General features: G+C 35.9%; 1 protein-coding gene across 1 annotated transcript in view; it reads right to left on the minus strand.

Moving 5' to 3' along the window:
• The window catches only part of Usp7 (Ubiquitin-specific protease 7), a 747,694-nt gene that overhangs the window by 524,976 nt on the left and 196,047 nt on the right, over window positions 1–26,671 (minus strand). Inside the window, exon 8 of the mRNA XM_090397965.1 lies at window positions 8,108–8,238. Within this exon, the coding sequence (XP_090254091.1) occupies window positions 8,108–8,238 (131 nt within the window). The remainder of the gene's footprint in view (window positions 1–8,107; window positions 8,239–26,671) is intronic.

A 26,671-nucleotide genomic window follows, 5' to 3' on the forward strand; every position in this document is an offset into this window, starting at 1 on the left:
ACACTTTCTGACACTATGATCAAATTTAGCTCTCTTTGTCCTTGAGATGCTTCTTTCATGTGTTGCTCGAGGAGCTGTCTTGCAACAGCTCATAAAGTCTCCTTCATTTTCCTTATGAGTTTTCTCTGCTACCTAATTAATATATAGATAATTTAAGTCACTCACAAAAAATTCCCATTTAGTATACAATCAGGGTATTTTTGCCCCTAGCAAATGAACTACCAAGTCTGTAGCAATACCCCACCATTCAAACTCAGTACTAAATGGGAAATTATTTCTTTTATGAGTTTCTACCACAACTGGACTCCAGTAACCTGATATCACTACTTCCACTTCTCTCCTATATATTCTATCATTCCTAAAAATACTATACCCTTTACACTCAATTCTACAGTTACTGCACATGACGGTGAGTACTGAAGGAACACAGGTTTCACTGAAGCCAACAATTTTATGCCACAATATACTATATTCAACAAAGCAATGAACTCAACAACTTTGTTTGTAATGCTCCTGGCATTTGTGTATAGACATAAAAGTTACCTTCTTATTGTTTTTGTATACTTATACTTACATCTGCAGTCTGCTTAGTTTGGCTGGAAAACAATTTCTTTTCCATTCCCATATAATAGACACACTAAAAATGCTCAAACACAAGCATAAGTCCATCCCTTCAGCAAATTTGTGACTAAGCTCATTTACATTCATATCCCAATTACATCTGCACACCCTAGTGAAATTTACACGTGTTCAGTTTTCCTCCTAAGATGATCTAGTTTCCCTGACTCTGTGCATTAGCTGTCATTACCAATAATTCATTTCTGAAGTGCAGTAAATCCCTCTGCTGTAAGTATTTTCTACCATCAAACTTACTTCACACATCCAAAAACCCACACCATATTTTTGATATGGCCTGCACATTGAATCATTTGCTATATCATAGCCTTCCTGCTTAACTCATTACTTTTTCACTTTTCTTTCTTGCTTCTTCTATCAAGCCTTCCATATCCTTGCTCATAATACATGCATCACCACTTGAATCATTAGTTGCAAAAAGGCACTACCATCTCTTTTACTTTTCTTTTCTGTTTTAAAATTACTTTTGTCACAACGTTTATGTCACTTTCTCTAACTCTCTGGTTGATTTTCAAATAATCACTTTTAATCTGGAAATTGCATATCTTAATTTTTCTTCATTTATATCATTAATATAAAGATTCTTGTTTCTAAGTTCTACATTAGTGCTGCTCTATGTTGTACTGTAAGAATTTGGGACAATTTTTAAAAATACCTTAATTTAACAATATGTCTTAAAATAATTAGTATTTTAAAATTTAAATAAAATTAATATTTTATTAATAATAAAATACATCATCATCATCATCATCAAATTCCTGCCGTGTACCCTCAAGGGGTATACAGGATATGATAGTACTACATGAAAAAAATTACATCATTATCAATTTCCTATCCACAATTTTCCTATCCAAATCAGTCTGTTACTTGTCAAGACTCCAACATTATCAGATCTTATATTTCTATCGTCTAAAGCACTTTGTACCGTATCAATCCACCCATATCTTGGTCTTCCTCTGGGTCGTTTTGCTGCCAACCTGGCAGAGAACACTTGTTTTGCTAATCTTTTCTCGCACATTCTGTTTAAGTGACCATACCACCTGAGATTAGCTCTGCTAACACATTCCTGGATGCTGACAATGTCAAGTTCTTTCCTAATATCCTCATTTTTAATATGATATTGCCGTTGATGCCATCTGTTCATGCCTCGAATCTTTCTGAGGACTCGCATATCTGTGGTCTCTAGTCTTTGGTCAAGTGTTTTACTTCTGACCCTGCTCTCACATTCATAAGTTAAAACTGGTTTGAACACTGTCTTGTATACAGCTAATTTAGTGTTCTGACTAATTTCTCTCTTATTCCATATGAATTTATTCAATTGACTTCCCACCATACCAGCTTTGCCGATTCTGTTGTCTATTTCTATATTTAATTTACCATCTTCCGTAAAAATCGTGCCTAAATAGCTGAAATGTTTTACTTGTTCCACAGGTTCTCCATTCACAACACAGTTGACATTTTCAATGATTCTGCCTATTTTCATCGTCTTTGTGTTTTTATTGCTGACCTTCATACCATATCTATTACAACAGCTATTCAATTTAGTCAGAGAATCTTGCAGACTTGTAGCAGATTTATTTAGAAGTATAACATCGTCTGCATAAAGCAAAGAGCTGACATTAACATCTCCAATAATAAAATACATAACAATAAAAAAAGCTTATATTACAAGACCTTCATATTACTTCAAATAATGACAAACATTACTTAAACATGTTTTTTATGCAGAAGAAATGGAGATTGTTTCAAAAAGTATGTCCAGATTTGAAAATTGTATATCTCTGTTTCATTATTAATTTTCATTATTTGTTAAAAATAAAGAGGATATTATAGCACAGCCTATGATATAATATAATATATATAATATTATATCATAATATATATATATATATATATATATATATATATATTATATATTATATTATATCATAGGCTGTGCTATAATATCCTCTTTATTTTTAACAAATAATGAAAATTAATAATGAAAACAGAGATATACAATTTTCAAATCGGGACATTCTTTTTAAAACACCATGTACTATCAATATCTCCGTAGGTTTAGCTCTTATTAATGCCACTCCAATAAAGGTTAAAACCAGTGGTGTAGTTATCTTCCCAATAATGCAATGCATTATACATAGTTAAATTTATATTGGAAGAGTGTTCGTAATAACTAATCCATTTCCTAAACAGAAATCCAGCAAGTACTTATCATTATCTCTGCCGTTTTTGCCAATTTTTTCCAAAAAACTTGTATATGTGTGATATTCATTTCCTACTCTGCTGTTTAGAACAGGAAATGAATATTTCTTATGACTCCAAAAATCCTTCAACTTCTTCTTTCATAGAACCACTGGTGAGACTATAAGCACAAATACATTTGACTCTCCAATATACTTTTTTCAAAATTTATTTACCTCAATCTGCTCAAAATTGCTGGCCTGTGTATTTTTATGACATATACATGATGTGTTATAACACTACATGAAATAGGTACCATCAGTATAAAGGAAAAGAAACAGAGCTGGTAGGAGAATTTTAAAATATACCATATCAACAGAAATGGTGTACTGAGTCTAAAAAGACAAAAAATAAAGTATTTCTAAATAATAAGATTATTTATTTAGATACAGGAACTCGGAAATGGTGAGAGGTGTTATACCAACTCAATGTTCACTTAGGGAGAATTTAGAGAAAGTGGCAGGACAAATAACAATACTTGCTAGATTGCTCTTCAGGAAACAGACTAATTACACTGGCCAACAAAAAAATTTTTTTTCCTGCTGATTATGATCTGACACATGTTTTTTACTAATTTGGGTGCGCTGATTTCAAATATCAAACCCATTTTTCTCTATCATGTCAGGTTTTTTCTCTATGGCATTTTCTTTTTGCTAATTTGTAAGTTTTTGATAGTTTTAAGGAGGCAGTACTATTTAGACGATCAAAAAAATCAATTTTTTAATATTATTTTCTAAAAGTATGTACTTTTAAAAATCTGTTCCTAACTTTTTATCAAGAAATTTGAAAAATTCCCGAAGATATAGCCTATTATTCAAAGCGGTGCGCAGATCAGAATCGGAGCGATCACCGCTCTCGCTTGTTAGTAAACGAATAAATGCGTAAGAACCTGCAACGGCACGTACTGGTGCTTTGAATGCGAGAGAGGCCGATAACCGACCTAATACATTTAGGTGATGAAAAGTAGGCGATGACAACTGCCTAAAACAAATGAATGCTACATGCGTCATAGCGGACAAAGAACGATCGAAATCAGTCAATCGTTAATCGATCGTGAAAGTATGATGAGCGCTTATAACATTTCCATAAAGTCTCTTGTTTTTTTTTGTCTTGTTAATTGCATGTTAGTCGGCAGTGAAGAAAATACATCATGTCTACTACTCGAAATTGTGTCAAGAGTGTAGATTCCTTCTGCTACATTTGTGGCAGCTTTACTGTTCCCAGTCAAAGGACAAATATCACTGATTTTGTTAAGAAAGTGTACTTTGCATACTTTGACATACAAATTGCACATAAGGACAAGTCATGGGCTCCAAATAAAGTGTGTAAGTCATGTGTAGAAAATTTACGACAGTGGAGCAAGGGAAAACGCCAAAAATTAGCTTTTGGCATTCCAATGATTTGGCGTGAACTGAAAAATCATTTAGATGATTGCTATTTTTGTTTAGTTCACACTTCTGGTTATAATAAAAAGAATAAGAAAAAAAATTGTGTATCCAAATCTCGACTCAGCAATTCGGCCAGTTGCTCATTCCAATGTAATAGCCGTGCCAATTTATAAAGGACTTCCTTTACTTGAGAACGAGCATGATCGGGATATGTCAGATGTTCTTGAGGAGCAAGACCCAGATGTTGATTTAGACAATGAAAATTTAATTTCTAGTTCTGGACCGCAAAGTTTTACTCAAGTGGAATTGAATGACTTGGTAAGAGATTTGGGCCTATCAAAGGAATCATCGGAATTGTTAGCTTCAAGATTAAATGAAAAAAACTTACTGAAGCAAGATACAAAAATAACTTTTTATCGTAGCAGGGAAAGTAATCTAGTACAATGTTTTAAACATGAGTGTGAGTTTGTTTACTGTAACAATGTGTCAGGTTTACTAACTGAAATGAGTGTTGTACAATATCATCCAAATGAATGGCGTTTATTTATCGACAGTTCAAGCAGAAGTCTCAAGTGTTTCTTACTACACAATGAGAATGCATATGGCTCAATTCCTATTGGCTATTCAGTCCACTTAAAGGAAACATATGAGGACATTAAAAAGGTTCTGAAGTTATTAAAATATACAGACCATAACTGGATCATCTGTGTGGATCTTAAAATGGTGAACTTTTTACTTGGCTTTCAAAGAGGATATACAAAGTTTCCGTGTTTTCTATGCTTCTGGGATAGTCGAGCTAGAAACCAACACTGGAGTCAGAAACATTGGCCTCTTAGAATATCCTTAAATGTTGGAGAACAGAATGTTATAAATCAACCTTTAATCGACAGAGAAAAAATCATTTTTCCACCTCTACACATCAAACTAGGTCTTATGAAGCAGCATGTTAAAACTTTAGATTTACAAGGTGACTGTTTCCAATACATATGTGAAAAATTTCCACGACTTAGTTATGAAAAAATTAAAGCCGGTGTATTTGATGGATCGCAAATTAGAACTTTAATGAGAGACCCAAATTTCATCAACTCTATGAACTCTATGAAAAATTGAGAAAGAGGCCTGGACTTCATTTATGATGGTTGCGAATAATTTTCTTGGAAACAAAAAAGCGTGCAATTACAAAGATCTAGTGGAAACAATGCTTGAAAATTTCCAGCGCCTAGGTTGCAACATGAGCATAAAGCTTCATTTCCTATACAGTCATCTTGATAGATTTCCCGAGAATTTAGGTGCTGTAAGCAATGAACAAAGTGAAAGATTTCATCAAGACTTAAAAACTATGGAAGATCGGTACTAAGGAAGATGGGATTCTCACATGATGGCCGACTACTGTGGGAGTATTCAAAGGGATTGCCAAAACAGAACACACAGCAGAAATTGCTACAAACAAAAATTTATTCCCTGAACCTCATGTGTAAGTAAAATTGTTATTTTTTTTATAAATATTCTTATAATTTTTAATGAATATTGTTAAGTAGTTATGTATCTACTTATCGGCCTCTCTCGCATTCAAAGCGCCAGTACGTGCCGTTGCAGGTTCTTACGCATTTATTCGTTTACTAACAAGCGAGAGCAGTGATCGCTCCGATTCTGATCTGTGCACCGCTTTGAATAATAGGCTATATCTTCGGGAATTTTTCGAATTTCTTGATAAAAAGTCAGAAACGGGTTTTTTTAAAAGTACATACTTTCAGAAAATAATATTAAAAAATGGATTTTTTTGATCCTCTAAATAGTACTGCCTCCTTAAAACTATCAAAAACTTACAAATTAGCAAAAAGAAAATGCCATAGAGGAAAAACCTGACGTGATAGAGAAAAATGGGTTTGATATTTGAAATCAGTGCACCCAAATTAGTAAAAAACAATCTCATATAAAAGTCAGCAAAAATTGTGTTGGACTGTGTTATTAATTAACACAATATTTCAACATAAATATTATAAATTTGCATGGCTAAAACAGCAAAATCCTCAACCCTCCAAGAATCACCAGTTATGTTAATGTTGAAGTAGCTTAATATCTTCAGCTTGATCCACAATACAAACTCACACGGAATTGGAGAACAAAATCTAAGAGAGTGGCAAATTCTGAAACAAAAGGTGACTTTCTGTAAAGTAGTGTAAAGATGCAGGTGACATCCTGCCACAAAAACAATAAAGTTGTCTCCAAGCATAAATAAATCAGCTGATGTCTTTTATTCTCCAGCTTATAAAAAAAGGAAAATAAAATGTGATAGTTAGAAGAATTTCCTTAATAGGCATTTTAGGAAAGGATTATGCAAGAAAAGAAAAATTGCTTGAGAATAAAGATAAATTTACGTAGATTATACTTAATTCATAAATCAAGAATCATGCATATCAAGCAAGGAGACTTATTTAAGCTTTTTGTTCTTGAAAAGCATAACAATGAGCTTCTAAAGGAAACTTTAGAAGGTCTAAACACTAAGTCAGTGTAAATATGATCTCACATCAAAGGAATCGCAAAGATTATAACTTAAATTTATAAATAGGAAACATAATTAAAGAATGTACAGAAAAGTAGTGTAAAGATGATAGTGGGAAGGCATTCGAATCAGAAGATAATTTTCAAACCAATATTATATTATCGATATGAATGTTGGGTTAAATATAAAAACTTAGTGGAGAATGCAGGTCATTGATACTTCTGGTGGAAAGTAAGGGAATGAGCAGAAGGCATCACCGGTAGAAACACTAAAAATGCAGATATCAGAAAGAACTTGACATTATTAGCAATCAAAAATTTTTCAACAGAGCAAATACAACAAAATCATTTCGAATGAGAGATGAAAAGTTATCAAAACAAGTACTTGATCATCAAAAGACACAGGCAATTTGATTTAATTACCATGTGCTTTAAGATCAAAAGAATTAAAAATTAGATCAAATCAGACGTCTACCTCACAAATCACAAACTAATTTAAGAGAAAATTATTGATAACTAACTAGTCATAACATATTGCGCTGGACTATCATAATATCTGATATACACTCTGACACACACACACACACAGGCAGAGAGGGAGGGAGAGAGAGAATTCTGATGCATGTCAATTACATCCACAGTATTAGAGTTCATCTACTGAATTCTAATACTATGAATTGGAAACACTGAAGAATGACAGTAAACTCACTAGATAAATATAAAACATCATTATGGTGAATTCATGTACTCAAATTATTGTTACTGTGCCAGCCCAAACCTCATACCATCAAAGCTATATTATAGGAAATTCACTAAACATCCTTGTAGAAACTACTCCTTTAGTCGCCACAGGTTTACTATGGTGAGAATAATCAATATTATATCAGTAATTTGGATAGAATTCTTGTGTAAGACTAATGTCATTTATATCTTTATTTTGTTTTTAAATGTGAATCATACTCATGAAAAGCTGAAACCAACAGAGCAGAATAATCTGGACACCCCGCTGTTGAGACCAAACAGTGAAAATTATTTTTGAATTAAATACTTCAATAACATTGGTGATAGTCTTGCACTAAGCAATGAAAATTATGTCCCACCTAAAGACACTCTTTGTCAACCATGACAACATTGGGGATTCTGACCCACAGGCTGCTAGTTGGAAAGTTGGCCAACCAGGCCAGCAAATAATTGGTGCAGTGAACTTTCAGAGCATTAATGCACAATAAAGAAAAATTCTTCTTCAAGTAAGAAAATTATACTTAAGTATGCTATATATACAGAAAAGAGAGAGAGATTTCATGATTAAATTTTATAAAAAGCATCCAAGATAAGCTTACCCAAATGATTTAGTAAGTTTTTTTGTGCCAACAGGTTTGTCAGAAAACTGTAATTCATAAAATACACGTTGCAATGCTAATGCTACACTGCGAGAGGAATCGTCACTTTCAGTAGGTATCTGATAAACTGCCTGTAATTAAAAAATGAAAAATAAAAAATGAGAATATGCACACTGGTTTTAAAAAATGAAAAATAAGCTATGTGAAAATCACATTCAATAATGCTTCACCACAGTTTCATTCAACAGTATATAATTGAGTTACTTGATCATAAGGGGAGAGAAAAATTAAATATTTTTTATGCGACTCACCCACGAAAGTTTGCAAACCTATAGTGCAGAGCAATGCGTGGATTAAGGATTTTTTTATTTATTATTTCTAATAATTTTGGTATTTTTAATTCACTTTTTAAAAAACAGAGACCAAACATGGAAGTTTCTTAAACCATTTCAGGTCTCCTCCAATATTATTTATTGGTGATGTCACACCAGGCAATGAAATTCATTTCCACCTAAAGACAACTACAAACATCCATGGCAGGATTTAAACTGCACCCGAATGACTAGAGAGTTGATATGCTACCCACTTGGTTATGCCACCCATTTGTTTGTTTTGAACAAACAAATAAATAATAATAAGTTAAGTGATTTTCATGAAGGTAGAAGAAATACACTCTATAGATACAGATAGGACAATTGCACATTTGTTCTTTCTCTAACAAAGATATGTCAGCTTACATCAATATTCACATTTATGATGAATAATGATGTAATTTTGAGAATTTTGATTAAATCCAAATAAATTCATATGCTCCTTTTCCTTTAAGTAAGAACAATGTGAGAATTTTAAATGACATTCAAAATGTGATTATCTGAAAGAAGTCGCTTAAGGGATAAAGCAATGGGAGAACGCCACACAGCCTGTAAGAATGCTGGGAACTGAACAGGGGCTTTTGAACTAATCTCTGATCCTCACCATAACACAGCTCATCCCATTAGTAGATATTTCCAATGGATAATAAACACAAGATGGGCTGGCAACTTGGAACTGGAATCCAACCAAATAGCATTTTACATTGGATTAAACCAGAGACATGACTTCAGCATACAACATAACGTCATGCTGACTATGGCACTGCTCAGTTAATGAACTGTCCACTACTGTTCAAACAATCTCAGCATCAGCAGAATTTAAACAAAGTATCATTAACAGAAAAGAAGTTGAGCTGGCAGAAGCACTAGAAGGCCAGCTTGGTTGGCTGAGTGGTTAGCATATTCGCTCTCCAGCCAAAAGGCTACAGGTTCGAATCCCGCTGTGGGGATGGATGTTTGTGATTGTCTGTGAAAATATTGGTGGTGGTGGTTGGCAGTAGACGCCGTTGCTGTAGTTGTAGTTCATTGTAGTCGGTGGACTGAATGGTGGAGACAGTTGTAGAGTAGGTGTCCTCCCTCGATGAGTCTTTGGACTCCCTGGAGATGTCACATAATTATAATAATAATATGAACATTGTACTTCTATGTAAACAGTAAAGACTAAAACAGGTAAAATCCTGACATACAGTAAATAGAGAATGTTATATTTGATCAACAGGGATCAGGAAAAGGAAAGACTAACCATAGTAATCAATATAGAGTCTGATGAAAAAGCCTATGAACTGTACTCCACAGAGATGCACTGTCCGGCTATGATACATGCATGACATTTTTGCCATTTGGCCACATCATTCTCAATGCTTTTTTTTAGCATACCTAAACAATCAACATCCCAAGATCCAGTTCACCTTAGAAGAAGAAGAAAACAAGAGTCTCCCCATCTTAGATACTTTAATTACGTGCAAAGTGCTAACGTGAGAGATACTTGGAATAATCAATTCATAGAAAACCAACACACACACAAGAGGAGCTAAATTCACCATAATATGATATTATAAAAAACTCTATATAACAGAGCAAAATAATAGTTCTGATAACTATGCCATCACCTCTGAATTTGGTCACATTCGCAACACCTTATACAATGCTACAATCCACACCAAACAATGAACTCCCCCCACACACACCCACATACAAAAAACATCTGGAACAGACACTACACCAAATCGACTGACCATTCCCACACTCTAGCATAAATCCTCAACATCATCATCATCAAATTCCTGCGATGTACCCTCAAGGGGTGTACAGCATATGACAGTACTACATGAAAAATTTACATCATTACTAACTTCCTATCTACAATTTTCCTCCAAATCAGTCTGTTACTTGTCAAGACTCCAACATTATCAGATCTTATATTTCTATCGTCTAAGGCACTTTGTACCGTATCAATCCACCTATATCTTGGTCTTCCTCTGGGTCGTTTTCCTGCCAACTTGGCAGAGAACACTTGTTATGCTAATCTTTCCTCTCCCATTCTATTTAAGTGACCATACCAACTGAGATTAGCTCTGCTAATGCATTCCTGGATGCTGACAATGTCAAGTTCTTTCCTAATATCCTCATTTTTAATATGATTTTGCCATTGATGCCATCTGTTCACGCCTCTAATCTTTCTCAGGACTCTCATATCTGCGGTCTCTAGTCTTTGGTCAAGTGTTTTACTTCTGACCCAGCTCTCAGATCCATAAGTTAAAACTGGTTTGAACACTGTCTTGTATACAGCTAATTTAGTGTTCCGACTAATTTCTCTCTTATTCCATATGAATTTATTCAATTGACTTCCCACCATACCAGCTTTGCTGATTCTGTTGTCTATTTCTATATTTAATCTACCATCTTCAGTAAAAATCGTGCCAAGTAGCTGAAATGTTTCACTTGTTCCACAGGTTCTCTATTCACAACACAGTTGACATTTTCAATGATTATACCTATTTTCACTGTCTTTGTCTTTTTATTGCTGACCTTCATACTATGTCTATTACAACAGCTATTCAATTTAGTCAGAGAATCTTGCAGACTTGAAGCGGATTTATTTAGAAGTATAACATCATCTGCATAAAGCAAAGAGCTGACATTAACATCTCCAATTTTGATATCAGGTTTAATACCACATCCCTTCATATTGTGATCCATACAGATAATGATTAACAGAGGGGATAATGTACATCCTTGTCTCACACCAGATTTAACATTAAACCATCTTCCTGTACTTCCTTCAATTCTAACTGCTGACTTACAACTCAAATAAAGACTAAGTATTGCTTGATATAATGCCCCATTGACACCATGTAACTGTAGCGTATTGAATAGCTTCTCTCTTGGCACCTTGTCATATGCCTTTTCCAAATCGACAAAACTTAAATACAGATCTTTGTTGTATTCCCATGCTTTCTCGACTATTTGTCGTAAAGTGAAGATCTGATCCTGACAGCCTCTATTTGGCCTGAATCCAGCTTGTTCTTCACCAAGCTTTTCTTCCACAATTCTTCTCAACCGTTTCTCAAGTATACTTGCATAGATCTTGCCAGGAACACTCAGTAGGGAAATACCTCTGTAATTCTCACATTCAGTTTTATTTCCCTTTTTATATATGGGTACTATGAGAGCTCTACCCCAATCATCAGGAATTCGTCCCTCTGTCCAGGCTTTCTGAACTATGCAGTGCAGCCACTGTAAGACTTTTATACCACCATACTTCAGCATTTCTGGTCGAATATCATCTACTCCTGCTGCCTTTCCACATTTCAAGCCTTTGATGGCTTTTTCTACTTCAAGTATGGATATGTATTCCTGACTGCATGCCTGGTCAGTGTTTTTTATCACTGTGCTGTCATCACTGCTTGTTTCATTTAGCAGTTTTTCAAAGTAATTACTCCATACTTCAAGGATATCTTTTTCTCCTGTTTTCATGTCACCTTTATCATCTCTAACTCCTTTTACAGTACTCCTTCCTCCATTCCTAAGCTTCTTCAACAATCTCCAGAATATTTTGCCACCTTCTTGATATTTATTTTCTATATTCTTGCCAAAGTCCTCCCATGACTTTTGTTTAGCTAGTTTTACACACTGTTTAGCTTTCTTACATTTGTCTCTGTATTCTGTAAGAGTAAAAGCTGACTTATTTGCCAGGAACTTTTGATATGCTTTCTTCTTTTCCTTCACTGCCTCTTTAACTTCCTGTGTCCACCAGGGAGTTCTGATTTTTTTATCCTTGCACACAACCTCACCACATGCCTCTCTGGCAGAATCAATCAATGTTTTCTTCAGAATTTGCCACTGAATCTCCAAGGTTTGATTCCTGTTCTCAAACTCTTTCATTTTCTTTTCAATAATCTTTCTGTATTTTAGTCTACCGTTCACATCTGAGAGCTGCTCAACTTTTATTCGCTTTAAAACTTTCTTACATGTTATTCTTTTCAATATGAAATTCAATTTTATTCTGCTCAAGACTAAATAGTGATCACTTCCAATTTCAAATCCTCTGTACACTCTGGTGTCCTGCACCAGGGAGAAAACATCACTATCAACTATAACATAGTCAATGAGACTTTTCTTATTCCTAGCCTCTTCTCTCCATGTGAATTTGTGCACACTTTTATGTTGGAACATGGTGTTAGTAATAACCAGTCCATGTCCTGAGCAGAAATCCAACAGATATTTGCCATTATTATTAGCTTTGCTCTTTACTCCAAATTTTCCCAAAATATTTTTTGTATGTCTCATAATCATTTCCTACTCTGCTATTTAGATCCCCAACAAGGACCAACTTTTCCTTTTTCATTGTGTCAGTTGCTTTTTCTAAAGAGTCAAAAAATTCCTCCACTTCTACCTTAGTAGAACCTTCTGTGGGACCATAGGCACAAATAAGTCTCATTGTCCAGTTCCCCATTCTCATATTTGCCCACATTACTCTACTTGAGACTGACTGCCACTCAAGAAGATTAGCCTCGTATTTTGTGTTGAATACTATGGCTACTCCTTCTTTTCCTTGATTGTCATTGCCTGAATATAACATTTTGTATTTATTGCTCAGAAAGATCTCACCAGTTTTGGTCTTTTTTGTTTCAGTCACCCCTATTATGTCGATCTGGTACTTATCTAATTCCTCAGCTAGCTCCATTTCTTTGCCATTCAGGCTTCTTATGTTGATAGTACCGATCTTTAACTGTGGTGATGTTGAGTTGGGGTTTGTTTTCAGATTTGTTCCAGTAGCTGACTTTTCGCTGTTCGCCCTGGTTCCCTGGCGAAAACAACGGGGGCCTTGTTTAACCGGGCGACGCCCCAGTCGGCATGAAATTTTGTCATGTTGTACCATCATTTTTTATTTTGGTTTAACCAATAAGAATACAATTTGGTCGGCTAAATCCCAAATTGCCAGCCCATCCTCGTTCATTCAGTATCAAAGTAGATACCCAACAGGGTGCACCACGAGAAGGTGAGGATTGGATATTAGGTCAGAAGCCCTGGTCAGTTCTCCGCATTCCTTTAACGGCTATGTGGAGGTCTCTTCTCAGTTATACAGCTTTGACCCTTAAGCACCCCAGCATAAATCCTATAAAAAAATAAAATAAAATAAAAAAATAAAACCCAGCAACCATTTGCGGTGCTGGTTGGCCGAGTGATTAGCATACCTGCTCTCCAATCAGCAGGTTTGAATTAGACCATACAAAATAACTGGCATCCCTTATCTACTGCTCTAAAAACTAGCACAGTACCTACAGCAACCAGATGTTTATCAGGTATCATACAGTTGTATACTGTCCTATTACTAACATGGCAGGACAGTCAACATCAGAATCAGCAAGCATAACGAATACATCTATTACTACCACTTATCAATCAGGACTTGTAACATGCTTTGAACACCCAGCAGGGGATATCATGGAAAAAGTCCACCTTAATCCATCAGAGTAAATATAAATACAGATGCCATTCCCTGATTCTGCCTCAGTCTTAAGGAACTACCCAAACCTCAACATGATTGGATGAAAGTGTTCCAAATTTGGGAAGCATTATTTTCCCAAATTTGGAGCACTTTCATGCAATCAAATAACTTTGTCAAAATATCAGAAGTATTAATTAATATTAAATCTACACTGTACTTTCTTTAAAAAATACTATTATTAAATGCAAAGATGAACTTCTTGAACGAGCAGACTTTCAAATAGTTATACGGGCAATTCTTAAAATGTAGAATTGGACAATGAAACATATCTGTGCCTATGGTTCTCGAAGGAGTTCATAGTGGTGAACCAAGTTTGACATAAGGATATCTATGATTCTGTAGCAATAAATCCGAGTCTTCTGTGGTAGAATACTCAGATTTCTTGACACAAAAAATGTAATTAATTATTTCTTCTCTTGTTATTTGTACTGTGAAGAACTATTATAGATTTAAGTCTGGTTATTTAATGGCCATGGCAGTAAATAGATCTTCAGTTTCAAGATACTCTTTCACTATTTGAGCTCTACAGGCAGTGCCAATGTCGTGCAATAAAACGAAAATCTGGGGCAACTGCAACCCTACAAAGTTGCACATAGGGATTCAAGGATCTGTTCCCAGTACCTCTGCACAGTTATGGTATCTTCATTATTCTGCTCCACAGGAGAACACTGCCTCCATCATTGTTCCTTCTGCAGATATTGCAGGGATGGTACTGCACACCTCATTCTCTCCAGATCAAATGATGTACAGAATCCATTTGTAGACTAAAATAGTTGTTCTCTGATGAGTCCCATTTTCTGGATAATGGGATACAAACCACTGGCTTCACTGCATCAAGTCCTCTTGAATTTGTGTCTTCTTACTAACATCTCACTGGAAATTTTTTCAGCTGAGTCTACAGCAACCTCAAGAGATGGAGAAAGGACAATGTTTGATGTAAAATCAGGCATGTGACAAATATGCACACAGTCTCCACTCTTATTCATCATCTATGTTGATCCTATTATGAAAGAAAGTGGCATTAAACCTGATGTCAAACTCCGATATCAAAATCATCTCTTTACTTTATGCCAATGATGTTAAACTCCTACACAAATCCAGTCTAAGTCTCCAGGATTCTCCAACAAAAATGAATAGTGGCCATAACAAACATAGCATGAAAATTGGAAACAAAAAAAAAGATCAGATCTATGAGAATAGGCATGAACATGGATAACTTGATATACCATCTAAAAGAAGAACAAAGAAAGTGTAAAACATTACACCTATTTAGGCACAATTTTTAGTGAAGATGGCAAATTAAATACGGAATAAGAGAGAAATTATCTAAAATAGCAGGTCACAACACAGTATTCAAACCAATGTTAATTTATGGATCTGAGAGCTGGGTTAGAAATACAGTTGATTAACACATAGAGGCTACATATATAGGGATTCTGAGAAAAATGATGCAAGTGAACAGATGGCATCGATGGTAGAATCATAATGAAAAAGATATTAGGAAGAAACTTGATACTGTTACCATTCAAGAATGTGTGAGCACAGCTAATCTCAGGTGTAATGATCACTTAAACAGAATGGTAAAAGAAAGGTTTAGCAAAACAGGTGACTGGTGTCAGAAAAAATTTATTATTATTATTTTTTTAACTGACTATATATGTAGGACAATTTGTCATTTGTTTAAGATGCCAGCTCATGGTAGTCCAAGTAACTTACATGGTTCTTCTAAAGTACCATGTTAATTTAATATATGCTGAGAAAAATGATGCAAGTGAACAGATGGCATCGATGGTAGAATCATAATGAAAAAGATATTAGGAAGAAACTTGATACTGTTACCATTCAAGAATGTGTGAGCACAGCTAATCTCAGGTGTAATGATCACTTAAACAGAATGGTAAAAGAAAGGTTTAGCAAAACAGGTGACTGGTGTCAGAAAAAATTTATTATTATTATTTTTTTAACTGACTATATATGTAGGACAATTTGTCATTTGTTTAAGATGCCAGCTCATGGTAGTCCAAGTAACTTACATGGTTCTTCTAAAGTACCATGTTAATTTAATATATGCTGTGGACTAGCAAAATCTCAAACTTAATGCAGGACTTCAGAATGTTATAGATATATAAGTTTCTTCCATTCATTTATTACTACAATAACAGTAGTATGGATTTCTCAAATGTGATAAACTCTCATACTACAGACATTCTGACACTGGTTTGTTTTTGCTTCAGACACAAAACTGATATCTAAGGAAAATCATTAAATTATCATTAAAACTTATTCAAGTTTTTATTTTAATTATTTTATTCTTTAGTTATTTTACCTTGATTATTAACTTTCATAAATTTTTTATTAAATAAATAACTGATATTTTCATAGGCATGAAGGTAAGATGTACATGATTCAGGAACAACCACAAGAAAGCAAACTGAATGCAAAATGGCACAATCCTACTATCCTTTATGGACACAATGGGGGAGGGGGGGGGGGGAATCTTGTTCATTCAGCTGACAGGTGCTAAGTCTCTGAGGTTTCTGGTAGACTGAGGGCAGCCAAATTTGTTTAGATTAGGGAAGTATTGTAGAGCTCTTGCATATTTTAGAACGTATCTCTCATGTTTGTCTTTACATCTGTACAGAAGAATTTTTCCCCACAGAGAATCTGATGATCCCAGATAACCCTAGAGCAGTTATAACGTAGATGCTGGATATATTTTCATGTTCATCATTGGAATATTATCTGCTCTTTCATTTTGTAAAAATACGTCATTTTGCATCAGCAAGGGACCATGTCAGGATTATCTAGGTAATGGAGAAGATCTTTTGAATGGATAGTGGTACTTTGTGGTAACTCATAAAAAGTGCAAATATTCTTCACAAATGTGCAATTTTTTCTAAGATAGCCTAGCCGTGACAGATGACAAATTATTTTGTGATCTGGTTGTTGGGTAGGATTTGGTTTGGGAGAGAATGCAAAGTTTTGGTGGTTCTTTTGGGGGAAAAGCATTAGCTAAAAGCTAAAAAAACAAATGATCAAGGAGATTTTCACTGATTTTAGCAGAGATACTGGTAAGACGCAAAAGGTTTATCAGATTTTTTTTTTTGTTAGCAAAGAAAGTTTAAGGATCCACTGTATAGCCAGGTATGAAAGAATTGCAGAGAATTCTTTCCTTTTTCAATGGTAAAACAGATTCTAGATCAAAAGGTGTGCTGAAAATGTTTATCATATCATATCACAATATTCTGTGTTACATAGGTGGTGTTCATTTGAGTGGAATGGTTGGCGTAATTTTTTCAGTGTTCTATGAAATGTTTAACAAGATGGGAGTTCATAGCTATATCTCTGCAATCTATTTGTAGTCCCCCCCACCATTCCTAAAGGTGAATAAAGGATAAATTGTATGAAAAAGAGTCTAAATAAGAAGTGGTTTCTTGGGAAGGGATGCATGAAATGGGGGCTATATTTAAACTGAGCATAATATCTGTATCTTTGAGGGGACGATGCCTTTCAAGTCATGAAATGAAAGGAAGGATAGACAGTAAGGAGAGTTACAGAGTCTTCACAAGTATATCAACATATGTCATGAGAGAATTCTGTATTTTCCTATTAATATACTGATTTACCTACTAAAAAATTTTTACATACTTTTTTTTCCCAGGACAATCAAGAAAGCTAAGTGTAAAAGTCTTTGTTCTAAACTACAGGATGGTGAGAGGAATCCTCTATGAACAAATTATAGCTATCTGGCTCTATCTATAGCCATTTCTTCAACTCTCTGAAGCTGGATAATTCTGACCTTTCCATCAAAGACTGTAGTCTCCTTCTTCATCATCATCTTCCAATTATTCCATTTAAGGCTATGACTGGTAATTTCTGAGAAGACATTCTCTGGAGGTGTCCAAAACCATTTGAATTGATGTTTAAGAATTACACGAGCATCTGTTATATTTTCTCTGTGGTTTTGTTCATTTTTGACTTAATCATTTGTTTGGTGTTCTGACCAGCTGAGTCATTTCTTAAGCATTTCATATCAAATACGCTGACTTCTGTCTTTCTTTCTGATTGCATCTCCATGTCTCAAGCCCATATATTACATAGCAGGGGTGTTGTTACAGACCTGGCAGATCGGTTGCTGGTGATGAAGAAATGCATCACCAAATAAAAAAGATGAACACGAAAAGAGTAATCATAATGGAGCCTTTAATTATCCAAATATTGACTGGGTAGCACTAAAATCTCATGAGAAGAATGAAAATATATTTATTCAGCTGTTGCGGGAAAATTTCCTCAAGCAGAATGTGACAGAAGGAACTTGAGGTCAAAGAGTGTTGGTTTGATTATAATGTCAGAGGGCATTTCAGTTAAAGATTAAACTATTCTGCCCCCCCCCCCCCCCCAGAGGTGCTCCGGATGTAAGGAAAGGTCAGTTTTAGAGGAATCTCTGTTATGAAGGGGGGGGGGGGTAATTGATTTTAATATTTGGGGGGGGGGTTGAAGCCATTGACTACAAAGGTGTTAAGAATATGGTTAACTTCAGTGGTTAGGGCACTGTTATCTGAACTGATTAATTTTGCTCTGTTATATAAGGTTTTTGTAATCTCATATTGTTGGAAGGGGGGGGGGGGGGGTTTGTGATTGCTGGTGAATGTATCTACCGAGGATCTATCAAGCTGGCATGTAATCAGAGTGTCTAGGAAAGGAAGACTGTTGTTTTTTCCCTTTTCCAAGGTGAACTGGATTCTGGGGTGTTGGTTGTTTAAGTGTGTTAATTAGTTGTAGGGTGTATCCAAGTGCATCTTCAGACACCCGCCACAAAATATGCTAAAGAAAGATTACACCGCAGCAAGTATAAATATGAGAGATTATTCCTGGAATCAGCCTCAGCTATGAAAAACTATCTAAACCTCAACAAATTTGGATGCACGAGACTGCCCCAATGGGAAGCTTGCATTTTTAAGAATATTGGTTAACTTTTCAGAGGTGTCCTGGATGTAAGGAAAGGTGATAGTTTTAGAATAATCTCTGTTATGAAGGGGAGTAATTGATTTTAATATTGGGGGGGGGGGGGTTGTAGCCATTGGCTACGAAGGTGTTAAGAATATGGTTAACTTCAGTAGTTAGGGCATTGTTATCTGAACTGATTAATTTTGCTCTGTTATATAGGGTTTTGTAATCCCATAATGTTGGAGACGGGGGTTGTGATTGCTAGTGAATGTATCTACCGATATGTGAAGGTTTTCTGTAAACAGAGAAAGCCAAGGATCCATCAGCCTGGCATGTAATCAGTGTCTAGGAAAGGAAGACGGTTGTTTTTTCCCTTTTCCAAGGTGAATTGGATTCTGGGGGGGTGTTGGTTGTTTAAGGGTGTTAAGAAGATGTGGTGTGTATCTGAGCCATGTGGCCAAATAGCAAACACATCATCCACGTTGCACAGCCAAACAGTGAGTTTTTGGGGGGCTGAGTTTAAGGCTTTTTCTTCAAAAGTCTCTATAAAGAATTTGGCCAGGGTGGAGAGAGTGATGAACCAATGGCTGTTCCCTCTATCTGTTTGTAGACTTTTCCTTGCCAAACAAAATAGCCTGAGTTCATTGTGAACTGAAATAGGGCTGAGATATTGGAAGGAAATTTGGCTTGGATGAGCTCTAAGGTATATTTGAGTGGGACATTCGTGAATAGGGAGGGAACATCAAAACTGACCATTATGTTAGTGTGCTGAGCTTTTTTGTGATGGTGTGTTGCCAGTATAGTGTGTGAGTGCTTTGGATAAATGTTTGGTTAATTTGTATGTGGGGAAATCAATGCCATCTACAATGGGACGGAATGGCACATTTCGTTTATGGCTTTTTGGTAGTCCATATATTCGGGGGAGAGGGTCTAGAGTTAAAAGACTTTAGTTTGTTAGTAACTTCCACAGGCCAAGAAGTAACCTTCTTAAGGAGCCTTTGGAGTGTTCTGATTTGGAAGTTGGTGGGATCATATTCAATAGGGAGGTAGGTAGATTGATCTAACAATAAAGAAGTAAGCTTATCTGTATAGTCTGTTTGGTTGAGAACCACAGTGACATTTCCCTTATCCACTCTGGTGATTACTATTTCTTTGTTGTTCTTCATTTCTTGTAGAGCTTTATATTCTTCTGTGGTAGGTTGGTTTTTAGTGGTTTTGCTTTGGTAAGAACACTGGCTACATCTAGTCTGATATTGTTGGAAGTATGGTCGGGAAGGTTGTGGATTCAACATTCCACCTGTATCATTATTTCTTCGGAAGGCAGTTTCTTTGGTGCTATGGTGAAATTGTGGCCACATGTAAGTGCACTGAATGCTTCAGGCTTCAAGGTAAGGGAAGACAGGTTAATTACCATGCTGAGTGGTAGTTGAGGATCAAAGGTAGAGTTCTTTTTCAGATTTTCAAATTTTTCAATGTGCCGACATTGTATTTTTATAAATTATTTCTCTGCTGAAGTACACGAGACATCGTAGAGAATCGTCCAAAGGTCGTGGTTCAGAATAGCAGCAAGCTCTTCCTCTAACGCTTGAATAGCCTTGTTGATGTCAGCCAATAGAACGTGGATAGAGGCAATTTGCTCGCGTAGTAGGGAGAAGCTTGCACGCTCATAAATGTGGAGAGCCTTCTGTGATTTGGGATTACCTTATTATCCTGGCAGCATTTTAAGAAGGTCAAATGATTTAGTTGTCTTGATATATTTAGCTTTAATTTGTTTTATTGGCGGGCCTTGCATGCAATAGAATCTCCGTGGATGATAGTAATTCTTGTAAATAAGCTATACGTTGGTAACACATGACTATTAAATTATTTCAGGAAATTACAACGTATACTAACTATTAATTAAAAGAAAACTTTAATCAATACTTCCTATATTTCGGCAATGTTACATTGCCATCTTCATGGGAACATAAAACTATGATATGTGCACACAGGCACTAACACGAAGCAAATATGGCTGCAGAAAACAACTGAGGTCGGTCCTAGAATTCTAAAGGTGCCCCCTAGTGAGCCAAATGGGTTGTATTGGCTGCTGGGCTGATGTTCTTAGAATGCAAGCTTCCCATTGGGGGGGGTGTCTCATGCATCCAAATTTGTTGAGGTTTAGGGAGTTTTTTTTAGAGCTGAGGCTGAATAATCACGCATATTTATACTTGCTGCGGTGTAGTAAAGTGATTCTTTTCCAGCGTATTTTGTGGCAGGTGTCCAAAGATACACTTGGATACATTCTACAACTTCTTAACACTCATAAACAATCAATACACCAGGATCCAGCTTAACTTTGAAAAGGAAAATAACAACAGTCTTCCTTTCCTAGACACTCTGATTACATGCCAGCTTGAGGGATCCTTGGCTTTCTCTGTTTACAGAAAAACATTCACCAGCAATCACAACCCCCCCCCCAACAATATGGGATTATAAAAACCCTATATAACCAAGCAAAATCAATCAGTTCAGATGATAATGCCATAACTACCAAAGTTAACCATATTCTCAACATCTTCGTAGCCAATGGCTAAACCCGGCAAAAAATATTAAAATCAATTAACCACAACCCCCCCCCCCCCCGCCGCCGCCGCCGCCTTCATAACAGAGATTACTCTAAAAGTATCATCTTTCCTTACATCCAAGGCACCTCTGAAAAGTTAACCAAAATTCTAAAAAAACATAACCTGCCGACCTGTTACAAACCATATAAGAAATTAGCATCCCTTATCCACTCCACCAAAGACCAGCCAATTCCCCTAGACCTACCTAGAGTATACCAGGTCACTTGCACCTGTAATTGTCCTACTATGGCGAAAAACAGGCAGGACACCTAATATCAAGATATCAGAACACAAAGACTACATCCGGTGCATGAGACTGCCCCAAATTTGGGAAGCTTGCATCATGAGAACATCAGCCCAACAGCCAAGTCAACCCAATTTAGCCCACTAGGTGGTAACATTTGGACTCTAGGAACAAAGTTAGTTCCTCTCTTGGGCCTCATTTGCTCGTTGTTAGTGCCTGTGGACACATATCATAGTTTTATGTTCCCATGAAGACGTCAATGTGATATTGTCGAAATATAGGAAGTATTGATTAAAGTTTTCTTTTAATTAATATTCGGTGTATGTTGTAATTTCCTGAAATAATTTAATATAATAGCAGACTGGTGCATAAATTGGAGAATCTGGATTTGGGTTATAGAATATCAGTGTGGATAAGAGGATGGCTGACTGATAGATATCAAAAAGTGGTATAAGAGGAATGTGAGTCTGCAAGATTTAAGATAACCAGTGGTGTTCCACAAGGATCAGTGATTGATCCACTGTTATTCAATCTATACATTAATGATACTGGGAAGGATTTGACAAGCAACATACAGCTATTTGCTGATGATGCAAAGATAGGTCGAGTAATCAGGAATGCTGCTAATATGCAGTACTTGTGGAATGATTTGAATAGGCTTGAATTGTGGGCAAGGGAAAATGGGTATCAGTTCAATCCGAGTAAATGTAAAGTCATTCACTTCGGCATGATTAGATATCAAATGTCATATTATATTGGTGGGGCTATGCTTGAAGAAACTGATGAGGATAAGGATCTTCGAGTATTAGTCGATAGGAAGTTGAAGTGAACAGGCCATGTAGCAAAGATTGCAAATACAACTCAAAAGATAACTGAAATGCTGAAACGAATGTTCACATGTAGAGATATTGATGTCATTTTGCCTCTTTACAAAGCGTTGATAAAACCTCACTTGGACTGTTGTGCACAGGTCTGGTCTCCTGGTTTCTGTTGTGATTCTGCCATATTGGAGAGAGTGCAAAGGAGAGTGTTAAAAATCATATCAGGATTGTGGAATACTAATTATGAAGACAGACTGAAAATTTGTAGACTGCAGACACTAGCAAACAGGAGAAAGAGGGGTGATATGATTGAGACTTACAAACTTCTTAAAGGGACAAGATTTCGAATGATGGAGGGGTGGGACAAGAGGGCATTCCTTGGAAGCTGAGAATGAATGCTGCTAAGAAGGGGGTGAGGGCTATATTTTTCTCTAATAGAGTGGTGCGTGATTGGAATGGATTGCCATTGGAAGTCATGAGTGCAAGCAGTTTGAATGAATTTAAGAATAAGTATAATAGCTGATGCATGTAGTATGTGGCATCCTTTAATGAGTCCCTGACTCCCTTGAGGTCTCTCTTAATAATAATCATTTTTATTATTATTATTATTATTTGGTGCAATGATTCTAATTAGGACAGATGACTTTTTGCTGTGCTCACATACTGTTATGCCATATCTTAGTATTGTTTCACAGATGCTATGGTAAATACTTGTGTTGATTGGTTCGAGTCCTTTACTTGAACCAATTTCCCACTAATAATGCAGTTTTTTTTTTTGTTTGATTGTTTTGTTGTTTTTTTTCCAGTTATTCAATGTGTTTAATCAATTTTAACTGACAGTCAATAAAAAGGGCCAGGTATTTAACGTGTAATGGATGTAGTTTCAGGACAATGGCAAGTGTTAGAATTGATAACACAATGATATGTGATTGTGTAGTGTAACTGGTATCAGATACGCAACTCTTGCACAAGACTGAGCAGAAGGAGGCAACTCTTGGATTTTTAATACCCAAAATTTGGGTTTTGGTATTGTTAATTATGACCGAATTGTTATGAAAATATCTCATTGATTCATTAAGGTCTTGTTGTGATTTGGAGAGCACTATGTTAATATCTTTGTGGATTGTTAGTAGTGCAGCATCTTCTGCATACTAATGTATCTGGCTCTGTATGTGGAGGTTGTGAATGTCGTTTATGTATATATTAGAGGAAGGGGTGGGGTAGTATTACACCTTGAGGGAGTCTGTGTTTGGTTTGAAAACCTGCACTATGGTTTTTATTTTTGTTAACTGAATTTTGTCATCATCATCAAATTCCTGCCATGTACCCTCAAGGGGTGTACAGGATATGATAGTACTACATGAAAAAAAATTAATCATTACTAACTTCCTATCTACAATTTTCCTCCAAATCAGTCTGTTACTTGTCAAGACTCCAACGTTATCAGATCTTATATTTCTATCGTCTAAGGCACTTTGCACCGTATCAATCCACCTATATCTTGGTCTTCCTCTGGGTAATTTTGCTGCCAACCTGGCAGAGAACACTTGTTTTGCTAATCTTTCTTCACCCATTCTGTTTAAGTGACCATACCACCTGAGATTAGCTCTGCTAACGCGTTCCTGGATGTTCACAATGTCAAGTTCTTTCCTAATATCCTCGTTTTTAATATGATATTGCCATTGATGCCATCTGTTCACGCCTATAATCTTTCTCAGGACTTTCATATCTGTGGTCTAGAGACCACAGATATGAAAGTCTTTGGTCAAGTGTTTTACTTCTGACCCAGCTCTCAGATCCATAAATTAAAACTGGTTTGAACACAGTTGACATTTTCAATGATTCTGCCTATTTTCATTGTCTTTGTCTTTTTATTGCTGACCTTGACAGGTAATTCCTGAACCTGGCATATTGTTTCCCGAAGACTCCAATGGAGTGTAATTTGTCCAGTAATATTTGGTGGGCAAGAGTGTCAGATGGGTATTCAACACAAAATACGAGGCTAATCTTCTTGAATGGCAGTCAGTCTCAAGTAGAGTAATGTGGGCAAATATGAGAATGGGGAACTGGACAATGAGACTTATTTGTGCCTATGGTCCCACAGAAGGTTCTACTAAGGTAGAAGTGGAGGAATTTTTTGAGGCTTTAGAAAAAGCAACTGACACAATGAAAAAGGAAAAGTTGGTCCTTGTTGGGGATCTAAATAGTAGAGTAGGAAATGATTTTGAGACATACAAAAATATTTTGGGAAAATTTGGAGAAAAGAGCAAAGCTAATAATAATGGCAAATATCTGTTGGATTTCTGCTCAGGACATGGACTGGTTATTACTAACACCATGTTCCAACATAAAAATGTGCACAAATTCACACGGAGAGAAGAGGCTAGGAATAAGAAAAGTCTCATTGACTATGTTATTGTTGATAGTGATGTTTTCTCATTGGTGCAGGACACCAGAGTGTACAGAGGATTTGAAATTGGAAGTGATCACTATTTAGTCTTGAGCAGGATAAAATTGAATTTCATATTGAAAAGAATAACATGTAAGAAAGTTTTAAAGCGAATAAAAGTTGAGCAGCTCTCAGATATGAACTGTAGACTAAAATACAGAAATATTATTGAAAAAAAAATGAAAGAGTTTGAGAACAGGAATCAAACCTTGGAGAGTCAGTGGCAAACTCTGAAGGAAACATTGATTGATTCTGCCAGAGAGGCATGTGGTGAGGTTGTGTGCAAGGATAAAAAAAATCAGAACTCCCTGGTGGACACAAGAAGTTAAAGAGGCAGTGAAGGAAAAGAAGAAAGCATATCAAAAGTTCCTGGCAAATAAGTCAGCTTTTACTCTTACAGAATACAGAGACAAATGTAAGAAAGCTAAACAGTGTGTAAAACTAGCTAAACAAAAGTCATGGGAGGACTTTGGCAAGAATATAGAAAATAAATATCAAGAAGGTGGCAAAATATTCTGGAGGTTGTTGAAGAAGCTTAGGAATGGAGGAAAGAGTGCTGTAAAAGGAATTAGAGATGATAAAGGTGAAATGAAAACAGGAGAAAAAGATATCCTTGAAGTATGGAGTAATTACTTCGAAAAACTGCTAAATGAAACAAGCAGTGATGACAGCACAGTGATAAAAAACACTGACCAGGCATGCAGTCAGGAATACATATCCATACTTGAAGTAGAAAAAGCCATCAAAGGCTTGAAATGTGGAAAGGCAGAAGGAGTAGATGACATTCGACCAGAAATGCTAAAGTATGGTGGTATAAGAGTCTTACAGTGGCTGCACTGCATAGTTCAGAAAGCCTGGACGGAGGGACGAATTCCCAATGATTGGAGTAGAGCTCTCATAGTACCCATATATAAAAAGGGAAATAAAACTGAATGTGAGAATTACAGAGGTATTTCCCTACTTAGTGTTCCTGGTAAGATCTATGCAAGTATACTTGAGAAACGGTTGAGAAGAATTGTGGAAGAAAAGCTTGGTGAAGAACAAGCTGGATTCAGGGCAAATAGAGGCTGTCAGGATCAGATCTTCACTTTACGACAAATAGTCGAGAAAGCATGGGAATATAACAAAGATCTGTATTTAAGTTTTGTCGATTTGGAAAAGGCATATGATAAGGTGCCAAGAGAGAAGCTATTCAATACGCTGCAGTTATATGGTGTCAATGGGGCATTATATCAAGCAACACTTAGTCTTTATTTGAGTTGTGAGTCAGCAGTTAGAATTGAAGGAAGTACAGGAAGATGGTTTAATGTTAAATCTGGTGTGAGACAAGGATGTACATTATCCCCTCTGTTATTCATTATCTATATGGATCACATTATGAAGGAATGTGGTATTAAACCTGATATCAAAATTGGAGATGTTAATGTCAGCTCTTTGCTTTATGCGGATGATGTTATACTTCTAAATAAATCCGCTACAAGTCTGCAAGATTCTCTGACTAAATTCAATTGCTGTTGTAATAGATATGGTATGAAGGTCAGCAATAAAAAGACAAAGACAATGAAAATAGGCAGAATCATTGAAAATGTCAACTGTGTTGTGAATGGAGAACCT

This window comes from Typopeltis vanoorti, chromosome 9 (assembly GCF_054136105.1).
Source record: "Typopeltis vanoorti isolate ZY-2024b chromosome 9, IOZ_Tvanoo_1.0, whole genome shotgun sequence".
NCBI lineage: Eukaryota > Metazoa > Arthropoda > Arachnida > Uropygi > Thelyphonidae > Typopeltis > Typopeltis vanoorti.